Genomic DNA, 25,778 nt, shown 5'->3' with positions numbered 1-25,778 from the left:
CTTTAAAATCTTTCTGGGATCCAACTGGACCAATTCACGTTAGTTTCATCTTAATTGGTGCAGTGTCAAAGATATTTCCCTACAAATAAACAAACTTCTTTATTTTCATAACACTACCCTCTTTTCTGTCCCTCAAGTCTGATGCCTAGGGTCATCCTCAACTCTTCTTGCCCTTCAAACCTCATATTCAGTACCTCTACAATTCCTGCTATCTCTACCAATGGAACATATCCCAAATTTGGCCCTTTCTCATCATGGAATCCATCAAAACTCTTATGCACTCCATTATAATCTCTAATCCTTATTTCTGTAACCTCCTTTTCTATGGCCTTTCCAATTCCTGCCTTGCTCCTATCAAGTCTATCCTCAATGCTGTTGCTAGCCTTATTTTTTTCTCCCATCACTCAATCTCAGCTGTCCCTCTCTGCCAGTCTCTACATTGGCTCCATGTAGCCTACAGAATTAAATTTAGACTTCTCACTCTTACCTACAAAGCCCTCAATTCTCCCTCTCCTACATCTCCAACCTCCTCTCCAGCCACACTTCTTGCCACCCCCTCCACTCTGCCAATGACCAGCACCTCACTACCACACTGATTATTTCTTCCCACTGTCGCCTCCAGGACTTGGTCTGAACTTGTGGAACGATCTCCAACGTACTATCAGGAAAGCCTCTACTCTCCAAGGCTTCAAACATGACAATAAAATTAATTTCTTTATTCAAGCCTATTAGCCCTCCTCCTTTGCCTCAGCTATAATCTCCACTACCCCCTCGGGTAGCAGGGATCGCTATACTTGTGTTCTGCTTCTACTATTACATCACCATCTTTACCCCTAGGCCTACTTCCCTAGTTCTGTCTTCTTGAGTCCAGGCCTACTCCATGTTGGACATTACCATTACTCTCACTCATTGTGCTGTAAATAACTTGATCTGCGTTACCAAGTTATCTGTGTGCAATTGATTTAATCAGTATGTGTGGTCTATGTATTATTTTGTTCTTCGTGTTATGGATTGCTGCCGTCTGTTTATTGCATACTACTGTAAATGTCATGTACGGTGTGGTGCCTTATAAATTAAAGATAATAATAATAATAATAACAATAACAGAGATCTCAACTGTACATGCTAAAATCATACACAAACTTTGCATTTTGATGACAGACTACACCATAAATATTTATTTAGGACCTCTATTTTTTAAGTTCATGGTAAATAAAATACTAATAGTATAAAAACAATAGCAAGATGTTAAATAAACAAGTGCATATCCATGAAAGTAATAACTGAAGACACTTGCTAGTATTGTTACTGAAAACCAAACAGCCATTACTTTATATCTAATTTGAAATGCTTCACTGCAATCCTTGTCTGTTCACATCATTATTTTTTTGATTTGTCTTTCTCAAAATAAAACCTTTTTTCATTTAGAGAATGAGTTTCCCTAGGCACAGACCTAGAAACATTACAGATGTTTTCCTAGTAGATAGCCAAGATCAAATTAAATAGTACACAAAGATAGATCTCTGTTGAGAGAAAAAAAATAAAATGTATGCTGGAGGCATTTGCAGGAACTGCCCATGGCTTTAATTCTAGTAATGTTAGCTGAAACGATTCAATCACAGTGTTAGTTGTCCGACGATGGTAATAAACTCTTTTCTGGTCTACTATCCTCTAATGGTGATTTTATATAAAAAAGCAGGTTTAATTAGTTCAATGTCATAGGATAGTAATGCACTTGTATCAACAACAGTAAATATACAACACAGATGTTGCTAATGTTAATTCACCTGTTGGACTGTTGAATTATGTGAAAATGTGGATAATAAATATTAGTTATTTTCTCCTGTTCGGCTATGTGAGCAACAATGGACATACAATTGGTCCATGTGTTTTCAAGTAGATATATAATCTCTTACATTATTTTGTGGTTGACAAAAAAACTGAGTCATGTGATAAACACATCAGCCAATATTTTATACATATAATGGAGTCATTTACAATAGTAATGACATTAATGTTATATTGTATTTGATTTATATAATCTTTTAGCATGCAGTTATTTTCAATAGTTCTACTTTTTCTTTATATTTAGAAGTTAACTTAAATGCACATTACCTGTCTCAGGCACTTTGATAGGATGACACTGATCTGTCATTTCATTCTCTGTCAGAGTAAATAGTCTTCTCAAAAGTGATACAGTTACTGGCTGTACCAGCAATGATGTCCCTTTTGGCTTCATTTCCGAAGAGTTACCATCTAATTAGAAAAAAAATTAGATCATTTAGATCACAAACCATTTGTATGAAAATAAGACAGCATCCGTGTCACAGAGATACATGTTTATGAGCACACTGTTTAATAAAATGGCATTTAAAATGCACTGTTACTGTACTGTACACTGTATCACAGTTTAGTAAAAATCCTTGATGTGGTTTTTAAAAGTTTGTTCAAACTTACTATTCAAATATTAGTGTTTATTCTGTTGCCAGGAAGCAAAGTTTTTGGTAAAAACAAAATACAAACAGAGCACCATTGTCAGAGAATAATGGCGAGCTCTGGAAGTTGTCTAAATGAAGAAAATGCTGTAATATGCTGCACTTCCTCTGAATAGTCCCAAAGGTTGCAGGCTGACTCTTGTTATATTATATTACCACAGTTTTTATGTATGCCGGTCAATATAATTGATCAATTATCATTTTAGTGATAAAATATAGGTATTCCTCTTCTACAAATGGAACATGTCTATAAGTATAAGTGACAGATTATCACATGTCAGTGCTAATGCCTTAATGATTCTAACTATATGCTATTTTTACAAAACACAATCTGCTACAATTATTTGTGTATAAATTATTTTGTCATAATATGAAAAATTATTTGTGATTTACTATAAAAAATCCTACAAAACTCTTAGATCATGAATTGTTGAACAGTGTTTTGCTTGTGCCTTAATTGAGAGAATATTATTAAATTATTAAAACTTGCTGCCTAAAGCCAACAATTCTCCTTTTCAAAGCACATCAAACATTAACCGCCATGTCTCTGTCTTTTTGTACACTTTCCTTGATCGTAATACCCATTTTATGCACTGAAATAAAAACCTGTCAGTCTAATTTTCTACTAATTTAAATGAAATTTAAAGTAGCAGATTTAGTTTTTTAAATGCAAAGTCACAATGACACAAATACGTTTCAAAGCATCTTTCAGAAGCTAAGTTAAACAATATTACAAAAACCGGCTGATTGGTAGAATATATATGATTTAAAAATGTCTGCTTGCATGAATCTCTTTTTATTTAGATAACTTGCTAAGGATTGGTGACACATGCCATCCTGCTGACAAAGGCAATAAGTGTAGCAGTTACCTTCCTGTTCTGAAACATTGCTTGTAGTTTAAGTAGACTTTTCATTTTTGCACTATTTATTTATTTGTATTTCTTCCTATGTGTTTTAACACGCCAATAATGGTTTATTCTATTTAAATGAAGAACAATTGACAACAAAATGTTACAGTGGACTAATAAAATAATACACAAAAATATGTTATTCCAGTTTTAAGACAAATGGTTTATTCTCATCCAGTGAATAGGATGTTACTAGTTTGCACACAGAGACTTGCATTTTTTAACTGAATGGTTTAAAAATTCAAATAGTTGTGTCATTAGAATTTCTTCTGATCTAAACTGTTTTAATGAGTTAAAAGGAATATGTGAGTCAGTGGAGCCAATTAGAGTGACCGAATGCACCTACTTTATTTATTTTCTTATGGATCACAGCTCATATCAATTTAGACCTCAGTTAGACAAAGTTGTTTCATCCTTTTTTTTTTTTAATCTTTGGACAAAATGACAGGGAATGCAACATTATGGATAGGTTTAATCTAAGTAGATGGGCTTACTGCAAGAAAAGTGATATAAAAAAATAAGCAACATCACTTTTTACAAACAGATTAAAAGGATATAAGAAATACAGTTATTGATTTTCAGTAAACACATAGTTTCTCAAGCATATGCGAGAGTTGTTAAACTTGTAATTGACACTAATTTTTATTCTAATAAATGACTTTTTCCAACTTATGCTTATCAGGCCTACTCTTGTCACAAGCTAAAGTTTTTCATTTTACTGGAAATTATCTGATAACTACTCTTGTACTAATAAAGGCACAGTTTAACATAAAGACTGATTTCAAAACAAGGAAATAGAAAAGGCAAAGTATATATTTCCATACCTTTGTTTTAATCTGTCATGATTATGGCCTAATCAGGATTAAGAAAAATATAGAAATATAGTCATGATAACTCCCAAAGATATGGATTTTTATCCTGTAACATTCCTCAGTGTAAGTAAACTAAAAATTAATATATCTTGTGTTACTTCAAAGGTATGCGGAAGGTCACCCAGCTGGATTGTTTATCTCAGGACAAGATCAGCATATCACTTATGTTTTGTGGCCTAGCTCAGATGCATATTTGTGGTTTCGCCAAGGGCATTAAGTTAAATCTTTTAGGGAGAATTCATCAAAACAATACTTTTCATAATCCATATTTGAGAGTATCTCTGAACATATATGCAAAAATTGGAATTATGTCAACAATAGATATCAGCATACCATAAGGAAAATATAGAATAATGTATTTTCACAATGAATCTATCTAGCATATTCATGTTTCCCATGCATTTGTATGCTGAATCATAACTTGTATAATGGATGTAATATATCTTTATTATGTTCCTGAAAATAGATTTCCAATTTAAGCAACTCCTAAGTAGAAGTGTGTTAGAACAAAAATAAAAAACAACCATTTGTAGAACAGGTTAGCATACACTCACTCCCATTTCAGTGACCTCACAATGTGAAAAAATGTCAGTTCATGGGGTTCTATTTTTTCTACTGATGTATTGTATATACCGTAGAGCCTTCCCAAGGTACCAGAATATGTGTGTGTGATAAGACTGTTTTTCATTTGTATTTCTGTTATTTTGTATCACCATTTATTATTTAATAAGAATTGTGACTTTCTTTGTCATATTAAACTCTATTTAACAATGTTCTTTGGGCCTGAGTCACTAAGAAGAGCAAATCATAAAAAGGAGTCATTTTACACCTGGGAAAAAATGTTGCATTGGAGGTGGAGGCAAATTTAAAATGTGTGAACAGATTTATATTTGAGGTAGGGCATGTCCTAGATCAACTTTAAATTTAAGTGTAAAAATAAAGCTATCAAGTATTTGTGTGCTAGATTAAAAAACAGCCAGTATCTAACTTATGGGCAAAATAATAAACTAATTTGCACTCCGTGCATTGTAACATGGTTTGACCCGGAGAACATTTGCCCATTTTTTTGCCTTACATTACTTAATGCCTCAGGCCCTTTGCTAGATAGGCTTGTTTTTTTTGTATTGCTACATGTTTGCGCTGAATTGTTTGCAGTTGATACAAGTCACTATATACTTCCACTCACTGAAGACTTCCTTAGAGGGCTAGCTCTTGAACTAAATCTTATTGGTGGCAGAACTGGGCTGTTAGTATGAGTGTGATGTTTATTTTGGGGTTTTAGTCAGTTTTTTACAGACTAGGTGCTTATGTTTAGATTAACCCTTACACATCTACACACCACGCATGTTCAGATGAGGCTTGTCATGACATAATCTTTTTTTAAATTTCTCATAGAAGTCAGAAGTAGTCTTTGGCAGCACATACACCCCCGCAAGACTTACCTAGTCAATCACCTATGGTACCAAGGTTTAAGGGGCATATAGAACATATTGTTAATAATTAAGTGTTTTTATTTTTACAGCAGTGCCACTACATTGAGTGCCATCCACTGACATAGAGGAGCAGCTTGAATCTTCTAACTAGTGAAGGCTGCCAGTTACTATTCCTTTATATTGGTAATGGGCAGTGAGTGTTCAACAGCCCGGTGCCATACTCTCATGAAGAGAAAATACTACCCCAACCCTGCTATAAAAAAGGTAAGAAGCAGAGTTAGCGAGGTTGCCAGGGTGACGCCCAAGTTGGAAGCATCATCCTGCCACCATATATCTTAAGTAAATTGCAGCTATAATGTTCCATGATTGGTAATGTCACTTGGTGTACATTTTAATCTGTATATACACTTCTGGAAATCCATTCAAGAAGGAATATTGCTCTGCAATATGTGAGCTTTTTGCTCACTTGGAAGCTCAGATTCTGAACCTATATAAGCAATATTGAGGTCCATTAACAACAAGGAGAGAAGTTTATTATTCACTAAGCAGGAACTGGTTCAGGCCAGTGTAGTAGAGCGTGGAGGCATGGAAGAGAAGGATCCTGAGTTAGGTGTGTTGAATGCTGAAAATAATTGTATATGTATGCATAATTTACTGGGTCTGGGTCATAATTTACTGCCTTTAATGAAACTATCAACACATTGTGCTGCCTGTTTAGAGGACCATTGTATTGTGGTTTCAGTTTACTTTACTGATTAAGTTTGTTGGGGTAGACAGAAGGCCTTGCTTCTAATGTAATCTGCTTAGAGTTTTACAGTAACGTAAGTGAATAGTGTGAGAACAGAAACATCAGAAACAAGAGAAAATGCACCATTGCAAGGTAGGAGAAACCACTGCCAGTGGACACTGTAAGTTCTGGTGACAACAGTACTCTAAAGCTGACTCTTTTCTCTTTGTGAATAAATAGTGAAGAAAATGAGGAGATTGATCACTATCTATAAAACATTTGAGATTATTTATGAGGAATATGGAGTGCCACAGTGTGATGATTATGTAGTTTATCTAATGACTGATTGTTATTTTCTATTGAATTCATGTATGACCATGTGAATATTTTATGTAACCTCCCAAAGTATGCTTTGCTGACTGACCTAAGTGACCTGTGCAATTAACAAAGAGTCTTTTGAAACTTGCCAGATAGATAAAGATCTCGCGGAAGTTTGAAGCCCAAAGTTGTAAACCATCTACCCATTTAAAGCAGATCAGAGGCGAGAGATTCTCTGAGGTGCCCAAACATATATTTTAGTGATAGATAGTTTACTTCGGAAAGCCCTGTGGCATTTTTGGCATTCATCTAACTCATCTAACTTCTAATATTCCTAAAGTGGGGAGTGAAGAGCCAACAAGAAATGGTTTAAAAATCCCTTGTATCAGTAGTATAGTGTTCATTTTCATGAGGGAGTTTATCAAGACTGAAATGTCCTATTTTCCTCAATTGTGTTCCCTCACATATCAGGACTTAACTAGTAAGTAGTAACTCTGGTTTTATTTTATATTTTGTTTTTTGAAACCTATTTGTTCAATTTATTGTTTGTCTGTTTATTACCTTTTTGTAAATTAAAGCCTTGGAAATATTTTTCAGATTAAACATTTTTTAATCTAGCATATTCTCTGTGATTCTTTGTGAAGTTACGAAGCCCAGGGAGGCTCATGCTACATGTGTATGTGATTTAAGTGTGAAACATTAATAAGAGGTTCTGGTGAACGTAAGGACCCTATAATAAAACCTTCATGGTGGCAGAAAAGGTGTAGTCATTGCTAAGTGACTAAGGTGACACCAGTCACGGCCAAATGTTCAGATTGCTGTATCTGGGACAGGCTGGGCATTTGTGACACGCAGTAAGTAATAATCTTTGCAAGAAAGCTGTCAATGATTCAATGAGCAGATTACTATGAACTGCAAACAGTTGCATTGAATTGCTATAACATCACAACTGACAGTCCCTACAGTTATTTACCAAAAACTTCCAAGATACTTTTATGGTATTCAGTGTTAAATTAACCAATACTTTTGAATATTGGATTCAGAGTCATGGAGGGAAAAACACTGGAACGCTCGAAATAGTTGTGTCTCAAAGTATAGCTGATGTAGCACTGTTCTTCTCAGGAGTTCAAGGAATCAATGCTTAATTGTAAGCCACAAACTACGGTGTATGCCATCAGCCTTGCTGACACCTAAGAATAAAGTCATGTTTACTCCATCCCTATCACAAAAAGGACAGTGCCTACCATAGCTATCAATAATGAGACTGGCAGCCCTGACTACCAGGCCTAGTTGTGGGTAGACCTATTTTCTCTGGAACACCTGTGGACATAGGCAGACAACCTACTCACAAAATTAATGTTTAGCTTAGTCATAATTCCCTTCACATCAAATAACAGATGGACTGCCACTGCTCATTTGGGTACTGACACACGAGGAGGTAACAAGCATAGAAAACAAACATCTATTTCTCAATCTTCTACTGGACTCCAATTCAGCATAGTGGATAACACCAAGGAATTTGCAGTTCTGAGTGTGAACTGGGTTGACCTGTCAAAGAGTCATTAGCACCTAGTGGGGGTCATAATTAATGGATCCTCCATTTAGGGATGTATTTCACATGGACAAGCTGATACCTGAAAAGACTGCAAAAATTATCTCAGCTTGTGGACTCAGGAAAGAGATTCTTCTGAAACATGTTACCTGGGGTTGGAGAAAGGGGTGATCTACACACATTGAACAGTTAGAGTAGGGGGGTACCCCATTGGTGAGGTAATTTGTGATAAAGAAGTTATTTACAATATTTTATATACATACCAGATACAGAAAATGAGATTAGCCTATATATTATATTAAGTGGTGCTCAGGCATCAGTAAGTTAAGCTTCTCTGGTATCATATATTATAAAGTCAGTATAACATCGTGCTATCTTGTTTTTTGATTATATGGAATATGGAGATAAACACTTTCAATTAATGGTATGCACATCTTTAAAATAATTATTATCTGTCATTCATTTCTAATCTAATTAATACATATCGAACTAACATCTATGTATTTTTTGGGATAAAGCTCAGGAGGTCAGACTCCAGTACACTTGTATACCAACAAGCTACAGCAGAGCACACCAGGTACACATTAAAAGAAGCAGAATTGAACATTCTCCATCAGAGCTTTTCCACACTTCATACTGCTTTGGTGGTAAAAGTAGTGATACAATGTTATTAGATAAGCTCACTACTTAATTAGAGCACTGACTTTACACATCACGCTAAAACAATATGTTTATCCCTCTCTTACATTCATTTTCTATGAGGACTACCTGTTTGTCTGGGACTCACTGGTTCCCTAGAGAAGTACATTTATCAGTAAAATCCTAATACACATTAGCAGCACAAAGACTTTGATTTTTACTGCTGATCAACATATACCGACCGCTCTCTATTACAAAGATCCATATGCCAATCATTGATACTAATAGGCTTATGTACTATAATGATCATTCCTTACCAATCAATTGACAATTATGTACAATTACATGACCGCATATTAACCGTCTTACTTACAGATTGAGCCGAGTTACTGATCGACAACCATGCATGCGGAATGCCAATTTGACATGTAACTGTTCTGTAGGATTTGATAAGTATATGTACTTTGTGAGAATCCACAATGTTTTATGGTCAGTTATGATTTACACGTTAATGGCCTCATTCATCAAGGAATGCAAAAAAAAAACCCTGCAAGTACATCTGGGTTATGTATGTCCGTATTCAACAGAGAACAAATGTAAAGATACGTCTGTTGATGAGTACAGGTCTAGGTCTGCTCTGTTCCAACAGACAAAACACTGCTTATGTGGAATATAAAGTCACAACAGAATGCACAGGAAATAAAAATGTAACTAATGTCACCTGTAAATGATATAGGGACAAAACATAAAAAAAATGTTTTTCTCTCTCATAAGAAAGATAAATTTATTATGAAGTTATGAATGTCTACTGTGCATAACATGCATTTTTTCAGTTGTTCTTGATTGCAAATACATGTTCTAGCATGCCTACACAGCCATCCTCACTAGTAATCAGCACTTACACCAGACCTGTAGCTGTTGCAAGTGATACGACAAAAAAAACACCTTAAACATGCCCAAAGCTTGATCGGTCGCTGCTGTGTATGCCTTACTGTACATTGACTATGTTCACATGCCCATTCTCTTTCCCGTTCTACCCATGAAATTGTAGGCTGTAGTAAAGGTTCTTTGCACTCATAGATGAATTAGACCTTGCTGCGCTCACTGGCATATGCTCCAGTTCTGGACATGGGCAATGCGGTTTTGCTCAAAATATGACACCTATTGGCATTTATTTTCCTTGCTGATTTCAGCCCTAAATGTTTAATGTTAATGACCAATAGGATTATGGAGGAGGAGCCCTATGCACCTTATCAGAACGGACATTCAGAGATCATTCATTTTGCACCAAAATCCCTGATGAAGGCTTTTTGTTGTAAGCTGAAATACATTGGATTTGCCCTGTACACAACTTCTACAACATACTAACCACTACCCAGAAATTCTGCATTCTGTAGTAAAACAAATAGACTCATTTGCTTTTAATGAGTGCTCTGCTGCATTGAGTGATCACTCCATTCTGGAATTTGGATAGATGCCATTTTAACTTAGTGTGTACATTAATACAAATAAATATATTCTCATGTGTGTGGATTAGCATGTATTCAAGAGTGAGTCTAGGATGTAGTTCAAATCCTAGACTCACTCTTGAATACATGCTAACACACTCATGAGAAAACAAAAGGATGGATAATGAAGCAGCAGACATCCAGAACAACCATTCCAGCGTGAGTATTAATTTTCCTCCAGCTACAAGTCACTTAGAGATTGGGTAAGGCATTTATCTTTATCTTTTGGCTTTCTTTGAATTGTAATACTGCTGGAAAAAAGTGGACAAGCTTCAGAACACTTTTATGTATCCAAGCATGGACAAGTAGCATGATTTTCTGAACTGTTGAAACCTTAAGATATCAAGTTGGAAGATTGAAATGTTTTGAATATCATTTAAGACTATTATCCTACCAATCTCTAAAAACGTTTATTATTGGACTATTCAGAGACAATGACAAATGGGCAGGTAACTGTAAGCTATCTATTATATATGCAAGGTGTAGCACATTAAAGCTTCCTGTATTATTTATCAACTTGGAGTTTGGACACTTTAGCTTTTTAACAGCTCATGAACATTCTTTAACACTACACCTAAAATGGAAAACTGGAGCGCAGATAACGTTTCTTTGTCACTATATTTAATATTCAGTTATTCGCTGCACAGAATTTCCATACAACATCACACTTTTTGGTTACAAACATCTATATATGGGTCTGATGGACATAAGATGTAATAGAATAAATAGGGCATGGGAAGCACTTTTACAATTAGATCACACAGCGGTCACATCTAACAACAATGATGGTTTCTGAAAGAAATTTCTGAGACTTTCTGAGACAGAAATTATTATTAAGAGAGACTAAAGTATGGTGAAATCATTTATTCTAAAATGGTATTAAGAACAAAAATGAATTCCCAAAAGACTTAGAATTAAGAAAGTACCCAAACACAATGGCATGACATTCTAAACCAATGTTCATTCAAACTAATCAAATTACTCATATCAACACATAAATCTAAACTTAACCTTTTAGATGAGAAGATAAACTAAGTGGACAAGATACTTGAGTTACATAAGAAACAGGAAGGTGTTTCAGAGTTAGAGAGACTGACTAAACAGAGATTAAAAAGAGACGAAAAAAAATTGCAATTATGAAATCCAAATTACTAAAGGACAAATTTGGCATCAAATCATGAGGTAAAAAGAAATATAAGATCTCAAAAGACATGCTAGATAAACACAATAACATCAATAAGTAGGCTGCAAGAACCTCTGTTATACTTTGATCTCAATTTAACCTACCAGCAGTATATGACAAAGTTACATAAACCGACACACGTCATACGCGTGAGAAGAGGAGTCACATTCTGACACAGAATAGTGTATAGACACGTCATTTTCAATTTATGAGGTAGAGGACAACAATGAACATGAGAACATAACAAGGCCATCTTTCAAAAGAGGGTTGTTAGATCAGAACTTCCTACAACAACAAAATATAGATTCACCATATGTCTTTCACACCCCACCCAGGACATAAGAGGATTAATAAAAGTAAATAGGAAGGACAACTACACAGAAGACTCAGCATTCGATAACTTGCAATGAGGGCACATTTTTTTTAAAATTTGGAAGCAGGAAGAAAGATTTCCTCAATGACATACACAACTCCGCAAATAACAAAAAACAAACAAAAATTAAAAGAAGTAGAAGAGGATGTAGAGTGGGGCCAAAAAGACAAAATACGCAAAAAAAATACTTCAATTATTCAACTTCCTGGCATCTTTAATCTGAGCCAACTTTTAGTTGTAGCACTTTAAAGCTTCCTGTATTATTCTCGTGTGCCATAGTTAGATAGATATCTCATGGCATAGATACATATGGAATAATGTTGCTCTGTTCATTATCTGCTATTACTATATTTATTCTCTAGGTGCCATATTTGTTGTCAGTGTAAGTGAAGCACTGTCAGGATATATGTGCAGATACAGAGTGAATATAATTAAAATTGCATTATGTTAAAACTAATTGTAATTGGATATACAGATAAAACACTAACAGATAAAATATTATCATTTTCTATATCTAATGCATGTATACAATACTGAATATAACTTCCCTATTATGAGTTACACTACTTCACCATTGGGGCACTCCACGCGCTCACAATAGATCCTTTGCCTGTCCTCAGACTATATAGAGAGAGTGATCACATTACAGTTTTGGATTGTTTGATCTTTTATGGCCAACATTACCTTTGCTGAAGTAAGACAGTCACATCATATCACATTCTAGTATTATTATTTATAACCAACACTTTTCTTCTGTTTAAAATATTTTTTTGTATAATTTACTGGTTCTGAAAATTTAATAGAAATATCAAGAAAGTGCACTGCCTTCTTAATGTTTACTTACCTCTGGACAGTGCTAACCAAACTAACCAAACTTGTTAACGGATTTCAGTGACAGTAGGTAGCTGGATACAGTAAGAAGTAGGAGAAGAGGAAAGAGAATGAATGAGGTCTATTTTGATCTTACATATACTAACCAATATGCCAAACTTGTTATTATTGGGGATATCAGTTCAGTAGTAGCATCGCTGCAGCAGAATACCTCCAAGAAACTCTAAAACTAGAACCAGGGGGAATTACTCCTATAGTAAATATGAGAATAGAAGAATAATGAAGGTCAAATAGGTACTGGTAATAGAGGACTCAATCGTTAGGAGGACCTGTCACCAGGAACGTGAATTCCAAACAATTTGCTTTTATTTGGATGCTTTGGTTCAGCATATGGTGGATCGAGTCCATTGATTGTTGGAAGGGGCTGCAGAAGATCCATAGGTAATATTGCATATTACGTTAGGAACCAAAGACAAAGTTAGAGGTAGATGGGTGACCTGCTAAAAGTATTTCAGAGACTTGAGGTGTGAATATTAAGCAAGGGCATCCAAAGTAGTAATTTCTGAAATACTAATTATGCTACATATTAAACAGTGGAAGCTTAGGGGGGTAAATAATTTACTGAGCAATTGGAGAGGGAAAGAGGGATCTGGGTTTAAAACTGGTTTAAAAAAAATTAAATGCCTGATAACACATTATAGGGATCTTTTATATCAAATAGGTGAACTTGAATAGTGATAAAAAAGAAAATTATAATATAGTAGGCATAAGTGAGATTTGGCTTTATGATGACTGGGCAGTAATTTTGGATGCATATACCAAGATTAGGAAGGATAGGAAAAATATGAAAAAGTTTGTCAAACATGTTTAAGACCTGCCAAACAGAGGATATATCTCAAGATTTTGACAATGTATAGAACTTGAGGGTACATATATTGATAAGAGTTTGTTATAAGTCACCTAGCATAAAAATCCTCTTCATGGTTGATTTCAAAATACACAAAGATAAATTGGGACATTGAAACTACTTGTGCAGACAAATTAAGCCATTTATAGTTATTTTAAAGGACATGTACCTTTTGAAAGTGTGGAAGAACCAACTAGAGGGAGGGCACTACTGAGCTTGGTTCTACCTAATAGAAGAAATATTTGTTGTAAAGGACTTGCGAGAGAACATTAATGGGATAGTGATATAACTAATAATTTTGGCCTTTGAAAAGTAAGAATAATAAGTAGAAAATATAAATTATACCTCTCAAGCAAAATTAAACACCTGCCTGTGCTTTGCAATTAAAAAAGTCCATGAAGAAAGATGTTTAAGTCATGACTAATCATGAAACTGGGGAAATGTTATCAAAGTACTCAGCACATTTAAATTACTTTGATTTTTCTTTTTTTTTTATTTAGGATATCAATGATTCTAGCAATTAAGGTGCTCTACTGAAAAATATTTTTTTTCTACCAGCTCTATTTTATTCCTGGTTTGTGAGCTTTTAACAGTCCCTCCAAACTCTGTTTTGAAGGACACAGCTTGAAACAGATGTAGAGAATCAGTATCACTATTACTGTGAGCTGCATGGAATTTTTTTCTTACTTACAGTAAATTTCCTTACATAGTGTAATTATTACAACCTCCCAATGGCAACAGGTAGGCGCAATTAAAAAGGTTCTGTAAATGGCATGGCACTATAGTGATAACAGGCTCTGTAAAAAAAATATGTTTTATTATTCTATTAACATTTATCAATTATTCTAAAATTATCACTTAAAAATATGCAAACTTATTACATTCCATCGAAATTCTTATTAAATAAACATGCTAAATAAGGCATATAATGAGTTTTAGATATTAATTACATTTTCAGGACAGTCAGAATGGAAGCATTCTGAACACAAGGACGAATAAAATATGCTATATTTTTGAGAGAGGAACACAGAACTATGTTGCAGTAGCTAGAAGATTGTACATATAATTAAAATGTAGATAAACAATTTGTTAAATTATCTAATTTGGTGGCTTTTACTGATTTTCAGCTAAATTTGCCTTTGTATCCATTACTTCTTAAGTATTGGGCACCAGCAGAGGAGTTTTATAGTCATTTAATAAAAACACTAAAAGTTGATATCCCTATCAAACATAGAGATTATCAGTAATTTACATAACATTTGATCTTCATTATAGGTCTATTATATAAAGTCTGTAGTCAAAATTAAGTTTTAAAGCGTGTACATCCCCTTTTCAATTTTATGATAATGAGGTATTTTTTGTCCCAAATGAAAGTCCCACATCTAAGCAACCATTGAGAATTTTCTCAAACGCAAATATTAATGCCAAAATATCAATGTGCCCTTTTGCCACTGATTTTGATAACATGGTAGAGGAAATTGATCTAGCAATTTTTAAAGATGGTTTATATACATTTACAGACATTGGGATTTGTGCCATCATGAATTTATTTATTTATTTAAGGATTATTAAAAATGTTACTACTGAGGTCACAGGGAGCAATGTTAATCAATCACTGTCTTCTTTAGGCGATATTTGAATATGTTATATGTTTTTGATGCATTTAACCTATTGAATTAATTTAATACACTCAATTCATCAACCTAAACCAATATGTTACCAAAGCTTGCAGCAATTTTTCTTATGTTTAAGTAAAGACATTTATACCATAGTGGTTTGACACTGGCAAAAGTGGTTGGGTGTGCACACCCAATTAAATTTCTCCTCTTATTTGATTGCCCAATTTGAAATATTACAACAAAGAAAATGTTTTAACATTTTTATGAGTCTTTTGTGTAAAATTTGTTGACAAAGAGACCATTATTTGAGTCCAAGCTTGTTCCACCTTTGAAATCAATTACATAATGTGATTGGTGTTCTTTGATTCAAATTAAGTGTACAATACCCTTATTTACCCTTAAGATTGCAGCATGTATGGGCACATCAAAGTACATGTCAACTATAATGAGCACATATTTGGTGTACTGATACCCAGGAGAGCAAGTCAAATTAATTTTAGCGTGGTTATCTGGAGTTTTTATGAAAGTAACTATGGGAAGAATAATGGAAAAATATATAGGTAATCTTGGTAGGCAAGTTCAGACAAGTTGTATGTAGCAGCAACTCAGAAATAACAGGGGCTAGATTGATTTCCGGGTGAGCAATAATATGGCTAAAACAGGATGAGTTCCTATTTATAGAGCTGACTCCAGATCCAGATTCTCCATATTGTGTGTCTATAATGGAATGAAAAGTAGAGACAACTGGATTGCTCTTCTGCAGAAACAATGAACTAGATGTCTGCTCACTAGCTATATTGTATAAGTCAGAACAGGGGTATCGTACATAATGTGAAGAGGTCAAGTTGGAACAGTGACAACAGAACAAACAGGTTTTACAAAATCATACATGGCAGGATCCATGACTTTGGATCCTACCACATTGACGAAGTGGTTTGGAGAGGAATGGTTTTGGTTTCTCATAAGGTGGCAGAAGAAGCACAGATAGGCAAACCATAAATAAAGAACAATGGAAATCACTTTTTTGCTATCTACCACCAGATCAAAATATCACTCATGCTCAACCAGGTAAGAGAAATTCACCGCAAATCACGATTATTTGATTTCAATTTTATGGAATAATAGCATTGGTAGTTTCTCAGATTGTACTGTCCTCTGGGCCAATTGCCACTCTCTCACAACATTTTTCTTCATCGCGCTTCAAGAAAGAAAGACTGGCTCTTAGACTAGCACATAATTAAACTTATAAAAGACAATGCTAAATTTGAACTTGTAAAACAAGGGATTTTCTTTTTTAACAGAATGATAAAACATTAAGTTTTACAATGTACGCTAACCTCCTGTGGCACTAAATGGATTTTAGAAAAGTAGCTTCCAGGTAGATATTCATGAGAATGTAAAATCACAATGCATGTACAGTCACATTCTTGGAACTTAACCCAATTGCAATATTTCTGAGAGTTGAGTAAAAACCTCTTTAGTAATATTTTTCTTAATACATATTACATCAGTGAGACTTTAATCTGCATTAAACATGCTTGTTGTCAATGTAAAAAAACATTAATCTCACAAAATGCTGCAAAGACCATTGTCTACTGAACATGTAATAGCATTAACTGACTAAAACAATTAACAATCTTGACAATGTATGTGGGACTTGCTATTACTGATAGGCAGAAGCATTCCTTCTATCAGGAGAGGTGAAAATCTAGTCTCAGGTGGCAAAATGATTCGGAGTGGCACAGAAGAGGTATTCTACATCTATTAGCAGCAGATAAATCAGGACATTTTCTAGTCAAGTTGAAGTAAAATATACTTTTGTTACATAGCAAATCTTGCGAGTTGGGCACTAATACCCGATGCTGGCAACCCCGACAAGTGTGCCGACGACACCTTCAGTACGAATATTGAGGAGCGCGAACTATTGTTCACAATGACTGTTTACTATACTGATTCAGAGGAAATGCAATTAATGAAGAGGGTGGCAGCACAGACTGAGATACTGTGCATGGCGACAGTAATCTTTGTACAGTTAAGGGGCAGTTATACTAGGTGCCGCCTTTTTAATGTTATCACCATCATCATCATCACCATTTATTTATATAGCACCACTAATTCCACAGCGCTGTTCAGAGAACTCACTCACATCAGTCCCTGCCCCATTGGGGCTTACAGTCTAAATTCCCTAACACACACACGTACAGACACAGAGAGACTGACAGACTAGGGTTAATTTTTGTTAGCAGCAGGGACGCTGAGAGGGGGGGGTACATTTTACCCGGGCCCGGCCATGCCATTGGGCCTGGGCCGGGCCCTCGCTGCTATTTTTTTTCATTTTCCGTTGGTGGGGGGAGCTGTAAGAAATAAAAAAGAAATAAAAATAAATACTCGCGTGACTGCGTTGCCGCGTCCCTACTCTCCTGTCTTCTCCATTTACACTGACTGTCGGGCGTGATTTTGATGTGCTAGACACGCCCCAATGGAACATTGCCACGCCCCCAATCGTGTGACCACACCCCTGAAAAATGTTGCTTTTTTTTTTTTGCTTACTCAACTATAAGGGGGGCCCCATGAATTTGTTGTACCGGGGCCCTGAATTCCTCTTGGCAGCCCTGGTTAGCAGCCAATTAACCTACCAGTATGTTTTTGGAGTGTGGGAGGAAACTGGAGCACCCAGAGGAAACCCACACAAACACGGGGAGAACAGACAAACTCCTCACAGAAAGGCCATGGTCGGGAATTGAACTCATGACCCCAGTGCTGTAAGGCAGAAGTGCTAACCACTACGACACCGTGCTGCCCTATGTTATTATGTAAGGCTTACATATTGTAGCCTTAAGGTATTCTGCAACTGCCCCCTTAACTGTAGAAAGAATACTGTCGGCATGCACAGAACGTCATTCTGAGCTGCCGCCTCTGAGACCTTTCTATCATAGCCAACATTATTTTTTTCAGCAATTTGTGCTACAATAGCTATTCTGTGGGATTAGACTCCTCCCTACATGTATCAATGACCCTTGGGCATCCAGAACCCTGTTGATGGTTCACCAGTTGTCCTTCCTTAGACCACTATTGGTAGCTACTAACCACTGCATACTAGGAACACCCCTTAAGACCTGCCATTTTGGAGATTCTCTGACCCAGTCTTCTAGCCATCACAATTTGACCCTTGTCAAAGTTGCTTGCCCATTTTTCTGATTTCAACACATCATCTTCAAGAATTGACTGTTTATTTGCTGCCTAATATAGCCAAATCCTTAACAGGTGCTATTGTAATGAGATAATCAATGTTATTCACTTCACTTGTCGGTGGTTTTAATGTTGTGGCTCATCGGTGTATAATACAATAGTTGTTGCAATAAGCATATAAATAAACACTATTGTAATAATAATCGGGGCTTACACACCCTCTCCCCCTTCCAGTTCCTGCAGAACTGCAGGTGAAAGTAAATAGGAATGGATAACACAGTGAATTTTTCAAGCAGCACTAGATATGACAGAAAATCTGGAGAGACACACAATGCAAAAGTATAAAGTTAAATACAGTTCTACTAAATTGCTGTTCAGTTTAGCCACATTTATAGAGAGTAAAGCAATTTGGAACTGATTTTATTACATATGTCACTTTTGTGTGTGAAGCTTTTAATGACATTGATTGAAGTATGCCTAGAAATAAGCTTCTTCATGTGCTTCTTCACTGAAGTGCAACATGAGTATTGTCACCTCTGAGCTGGTGCAAAATTAAAGTACTTTTGCTGAAATGGTCATGTGCTACTTGCTCATCAAGCAATGACCCAAAAATGCACCCTCTACAAGACTTTTTACTTTTTCAATAATCTCGCTCCACAAATTGAAGTCTCATTTTATGCACTGTTTCATACAACTTGGTGCGCCATTGTTTCTTTTCTATACTTAGCAAGTATACCCTCGTTCGACGATGCTCTTCTGAAAACACTGCAATCTATCTCTGCAAACCCGCCTTGGCGTAAATCTACTTGCTCAAATCAAGGGGCATGACAGGACCAAAGCAAATTTTCTGTTATACCTCTGCTATTTTGCAGTTCATAAATGACCACTATTGCTTTGTTATGTGCATTACATCTTACATATTTACTTTTCTATGATGCCTGATCATTTCTCAACTCCTTCCCATTGAGTTCACCATAATGTAAAAAACTAATGCTAATCAAACTGCTGTACTTTAATCATTGTTTTAAACATGCTATTTGCATTGTGGTAAATATTTACTAACTAGACAGATATATAGATATTTCAATATTTCGATAAATAAATAGATAGATAGATAGATAGATAGATAGATAGATAGATAGATAGATTGATTGATAGACAGATAGATAGATTGATAGATAGATAGATAGATAGATAGATAGATAGATAGATAGATAGATAGATAGATAGATAGATATAGATGATGCCTTTATAAAATATAAGATTATGTTAGAGAAAATAGTCTGGGGACCTGTGCAAGACACTAAAGCCATTTGAAAAAACACTTTCTGATTGAGCTAATAGAATGTTATCATGTGTTAAATACAGTAATACTGATTTTTTTTATTTTTTTTTCACCCTTTTCTAAGGTGTATCTATGTTGTTGAGTTTTTACAAGTGGAATAAAATGTTTGTCTAAGTAAAAAAAAACAGATAGCTGCAGACGTAAATCCAAGCCTAGATTCAATGCAAAACTTTTTGTTAAGTGAAGCTGTTTTTATTCCTGATGGTCTGATTTGCCTTTTCATTTTGACTGATAGATTGATATTGTTACTTGAGTCTACATTAAAGTTAAAACATTAGAGCTATTCAATTCCCCAATAATGTTAAGTTTCAGAAAAGCAGCTCTTTCCAAGAGAAAGTTCTGGAGGAAAATGTTTGTCTGTTTTATCACAGGCCAAACCTGCACAAGGAGTTTTAGATTCACATTTAATCCGAGTTGTGTATAAGTATTAAAATATATGCTTTCCTTTGTGCATATTTGTTTTAGGCTTAAATGCAAGAAAACCTTGGGTGCATTTTGCAGATAAAACTGACTAACTATTGCTGGTTAGTTACACTATAACAAGTACCTGAATGTGAAAAAGTTCATGAATTGACTATTTTCATAGAGAGGGCATATTATGGAGACAAGCATACATTCCCATCCCCACCATTATGTCATCAAATTAAATGGGATGGGTGATGGCCGTAGAGTGGTACTATATGGCAACAATGATTTTTAAAGAATATTATAAGACCATGTAAAGAGAATAACTACAGCTTAGAAGAAAAAAAGATACATACTTTCATGCAATATAATATTCATTGTCAGGATACCAGGGTGTTAGGCCTCACTAGGTATTCCTGAAACCTTAGCATTCTTTTGATCACACAGACAAAGAGAGAAGGAATATACAAAAAGTATTTTTATTACAGAGGATATAACACAATGTAAAAGATAACAAACAATCAAGAACAGCAATTAAAACTATCAGGCTGTCACCAAACTAAAAAAAACTGCATCCATGAATCAATATTACAGTAACCTCTATATATTTAAACAGTATTTCTGTAGCCGGGCAAAGTTGCAATTATTACACAGTGGTCCTAATATTGTCTCTCAGTAACAGCAATTAGAGTACACCAGTACGCTGAGCGTTATATCCTTTTTCCGGCCAAGTTGTAGGTCCTCATATCAATACAGTCTAAAGTAGTGCATTATATGAACTCAATATGATACAGCCCTGCCAAGTTGTAGATCTGACCTGGCCAAGCTGTATAGAATATAGGTCCTGTCTTTGCATTCACATGACCACAAGCATTTTACCAATGTGGTAGGATTGCAATCTGGAGCAATGATGGAGCTAGTAGGTGACAGACCTCCAACACCAAGCACAGATGATACATGGAAAACACAGCATTTTAATGAGTGCACAATTCACACGAGGGAAAACCCACAATGCAAAGCTGCAAGGTCATCCTAAAGTGAGCTGCATTGGGATTGGCTGAAAAGTGTAGAAAGATTAGAGAAGGATGGTGAAAAAGAGAAGCCCCATGTGGTGTTTGTCCCTGCTGGGTTGGTATCCAGGTTTTATCAGAGTCCAGGAAAGAACAGTGTTTGCTCAAACCAGCTGATGCGCAAGTAGTCTCGGTTGATTGAGTGAACCTCCAATGCTTTCGTAATGCGGAAGGGGCTGCAGCTGACTCAGACTTCCTATTTTCAAAATGGAAGGAAGCATCTAACCAGGTAACAATGATGTAATCGGATTACAATCCATGAGAAACATGTGGAACCCACTTGGATTTATTTAAGAATAACAGAATAAGGCTGCTCCTATTAATCCAGGCAGGAAAGATGGATCCCAGCTTCACTTAAATACAATGTTGGTAAATAGCAATCCTTATCTGCCAACACCAGTTCTTAAGGAGTGCATTCCATAATTTCCCTGTATTTACTGTTAATTGTCCCTTTGGTAGTTGTAGATAAGATTTTTCCCTCTAAATCTGCAGTCACTAAATATTCTCCAGTTCCAGGACTTACTTTATGAATTGGTGTCCAAAACTATACTGCATATAAATGCAATTCCACTTTTTAAAATTGATATATTTGTCACTTTTGCAAAGTCTCTCTGATTGATCTTATTTTCAATATGATATTAATATGACAAATTTGTTGTTTCATGTTTAATTAATCAGCAATACTAACGTCCAAATGTTCAGTCGTAATATCAAACAATACAGTTTACCTTTCTAAATGTTTCATTCCTGCCAAAGCCCTGATTTTTTTTATTACTTCCTATTTGCTTCCCATTTCTATTGCAAAAAAAAGAATGGTATATTTCAAATTTGATCATTTGCCAGAAAGCTACAGAAATCAAAGATGCTAATTACCTGATTAACTCAGTACTGAGTGAACATGCACACAAATGGCTAGTTTATGGTTTCAGTTAGACCTAAAACTATCCCTTAATGACCATTCAATTTACTGAACAGTGAAAGGGTCTCATGTGAACATCTTTTGAGGGTAAGGGAAAGATTTATCAAAGCTTGTGAAATGATCAAAGAAAAATAGTTCACATTAATATTTATCAAAGGAATGCTTTGAGCTGCGTGTAATATCTGGAAGAAGAGTACTTCATGCTGTTAGTAAAGAAATGCTTGAAATACCTGGAGGTAAACTATGGGGTAGATATCTTACATACCAGAGCTTTTATAAAATTAAGAAACATGTCTCTAAAATGAAAATGAAAGTGTGCACCTTGTATTAACACATCTAAAGAACAAATTAAATAATTCACCATGGAAAACACATGTCTTGATTAGTGGTTTTAAAAGAATTAATGCTTATTAGAGATGTTCACTGACCCCCGTGTTCTGGTTTTGGTTTTGGTTTTGGATCTGGGTTAACTTCGTGTTTTGGTTTTAGTTTTGGTTTTGGAAAAACCACCCTTGTGTGTTTTGGATCTGGTTTTTTTTAGAAAAATTGCTAAAATATGCTATAATCACATAATTTTGCTCTTTTTTTTTGCTCCTACATTATTATTAACCTCAATAACACTAATGCAGTCAATTTTGACCACCTCACAGGTTACAATATTATTTTCATACACTTTCGGACAAATACTTCAGCGACCTGGCTGGATGCTAAGCGAAAGAGCAATGACTCAAACACACGGCAGTTCCTAGCACATCTAGGAAATATTGCCACACAGCAGTGGCAGAAAAGAAAAGTGGAGCAAGATAGAATTGTCCTTGGATCATGAAACCAGTTATGGTTCATTTGATCGCTCCACCCATTTCTTGGATAAATGTGGTAATTCTACAGTTAAGACATGGCAACGAGCGCTGACCCCCCGGAGATGCGTCCTTTTATCAGACCCACACCAATCCAGGGCACTAAAAAGAGCCATTGTAATTGCCAACAAAAAGCAAGTTTATCACTGAGCTTTGAATCAGCCCCATTTCCCACAAAATTATAATAAGGGTAGGTACCTTTGATGTAAAGTGCAGATAACAAACACTTAATGAAACAGCAGCAACGTCTAAGGTAAAATATATACACGTCTATTTAGACATCCATGCTTACATTACTTCTGCAAGCAACGTTGTTCTTTGTTAATAAAGCTGTTGTCTTTATACCATTTAAAAAAATTCAAAATAATCCTCCACCATTCTTTGGATGTTAATAGTTGATAGTAGGATCAGGTGGAGTTACAGCAGAGGTGTCACTAATTCTGGTCAATTATTTTAAAGTAGATAAGACCAGATGTCAAAATGTTGTGCTGAGTCATCTGCATCATCAATGGGTGTCTAAGATTTTTGCTAAGCACACAACAGTATATAGCACATGTAGGTAACATTGACACACAGCGGTAACTGAAATTCAAAGTGGTACAAGATGGAATTGTCCTTGGGACCTCACACCCACCCTTATGTTGGATCTTAAGAAGGACATGCACACTTTAACAAACCAAGTACTTCAGCCACAAAAGTGCCACTTCTTGTGGCTGCAGTGCTTGGTTTGTTTGGGCCCCACAAAACAAGGTAGTAATGGACTTAAGTCACCTAAGGTAACAGTGCTGTTGTGAGGATACCACCCTTAGCTGGGATGGCAGTTACCCTCTGTGAGATTCAACTCACTCGGGTAGACCAGAATATATCCAAAATAAGACTTTATTACAAGAGCACAACACCACAAGACGTTCACAAGTTACAGGGTAAATGGTAACATGTATCATCCAGCTGCCTCTTGCAGTCAGCACTCCAAGGTAATAATCTCGGTCTCTTTCATAGTCTTATCCTCCCACAATATTAACACTAATGATTAGCAAAACAGTTATGGTGTCGCCCAGCTTGGGTTACTGTCTCTCATCGACCCTGTCATGGTAGGGTTTCCTCCAGCGGCACCACAATGCCTGGTCCAGAGTCCTTTTCGCTGATGTCTTGTACATCAGGATCCTCCAAGCTAGAACAGCTCCCCTGACATTCTGCTCTCCCTATAATCTTCCCTGTAAACACAGGAAGTAGGGTCAAGTATCTCAAATCTCCTCCTTAAAGCAGGGACACTTTAGCTGCTAGACATATTGTCCCTGTTACCTTGATTGTACAATAGAATGGCTTAACTCAATTAGATATTTTGACTGGATACACTAAACATAGGGTTTCAATATTACAGCAGGGAATGACACTGCACACTTACATGAAACAATAAGACTTTTGACACATTGTATCAGCAGTGTTATGCCATCTGAATCTGTGATACATTTTAATACACTAACATTTATATTGATATATTTCCCAATGCTATTTCACCCAATATATAACTGTGGAGTCACATTGCATATCATTTAGAAGTTCTAACCTCATTACCTCTCAGATTACCAGTTGACCTAACTAATTAACATGGGCTGCCAGCTAGTTAATTCAGATATTGTTCTGACTACAAACCAAATCTAAGCTGCCCCTCATAACAATGGACTTTTGAGAAAAATGGTATTTACATTAGCTAACACAAGCAAAATGGCTGCTGCTGTCTGGTTATTTTCACACAGTATGGCAATATTCTTTATATTTATACTACATACAATATTGCAGGTAATAGCAAGGGCAAAATGTACAACATGAAATAATAATACACATAATACACAGATGCTCTGGTATATATACTTAGACTGGGCCAAGGATTAAAAAGTACATTAAAATGTGACAAACAGGTGATGAATACAAAGTTCTCAGTCCAGTAGCACCCAGTTTCCTCACAGCTGTTAATGAACTCTACTGTGGCAAGATCTTGTTGTCCTCACCCTAATCAGATTGTACATCATCCTCAGACATTATTAATTCATCACCGCTGGAATCCACTATTAAAGAAGTCTCAGTATTTTGATGTGATTGGCGAGAAAGGCCTTCCTCGTGGAACTTGAAGTTCATTTTCATGAACATCATCTTTTCCAAATTTTGAGGAAGTAGCCTCCTACACCGATCGCTGACAAGGTTCCCGTCTGTGCTGAAAACTCTTTCCGAGTACACACTTTAGGGTGGGCAGCTTAGGCAGTGCAAAGCGAGTTGGTACATGGGTCTCCAAATTCTGTTTTCTTTCTCTCAGTATGTAAAAGGACTGTCTCATGTGTCTATTTATAGGCTGTCGTGAAAATAATCCTAGACCATCCTTTGGATGTTGATAGTAGGATCATGTGGAGTTACGCAGAGGTGTCACATTTTTTAGTCAATTCTTTTAGACCAGACCAGGGGGTAAATGTATCAAGCTGCGAGTTTGCAACTCCAGCGATTTTCTCGGGAGAGTTGAAACTAGCCGATGTTTGAATCTGAGTTTTCATACAAAATCGCCAGAGTTCTGCTTCTGTCAAAATCGCTACTTGCAAAATCGCAAGAGATCAAACTCACCACTGTTTGCCACTGCAG

The 25,778-nt window shown here is 35.8% G+C and overlaps 1 protein-coding gene across 1 annotated transcript in view; it reads right to left on the bottom strand.

Annotated features, from left to right (window-relative positions):
• NAALADL2 (N-acetylated alpha-linked acidic dipeptidase like 2) overlaps window positions 1-25,778 on the bottom strand; it is a 608,694-nt gene that overhangs the window by 205,024 nt on the left and 377,892 nt on the right. The window contains exon 6 of the mRNA XM_075202155.1: window positions 2,116-2,256. Coding sequence (XP_075058256.1) covers window positions 2,116-2,256 — 141 coding nt within the window. The remainder of the gene's footprint in view (window positions 1-2,115; window positions 2,257-25,778) is intronic.

Source organism: Mixophyes fleayi, chromosome 3, assembly GCF_038048845.1.
Source record: "Mixophyes fleayi isolate aMixFle1 chromosome 3, aMixFle1.hap1, whole genome shotgun sequence".
Taxonomy (NCBI): Eukaryota; Metazoa; Chordata; class Amphibia; order Anura; family Limnodynastidae; genus Mixophyes; species Mixophyes fleayi.
Note: the sequence above shows the minus strand (reverse complement) of the source record. Positions and strands in the feature narration are given on the sequence as shown.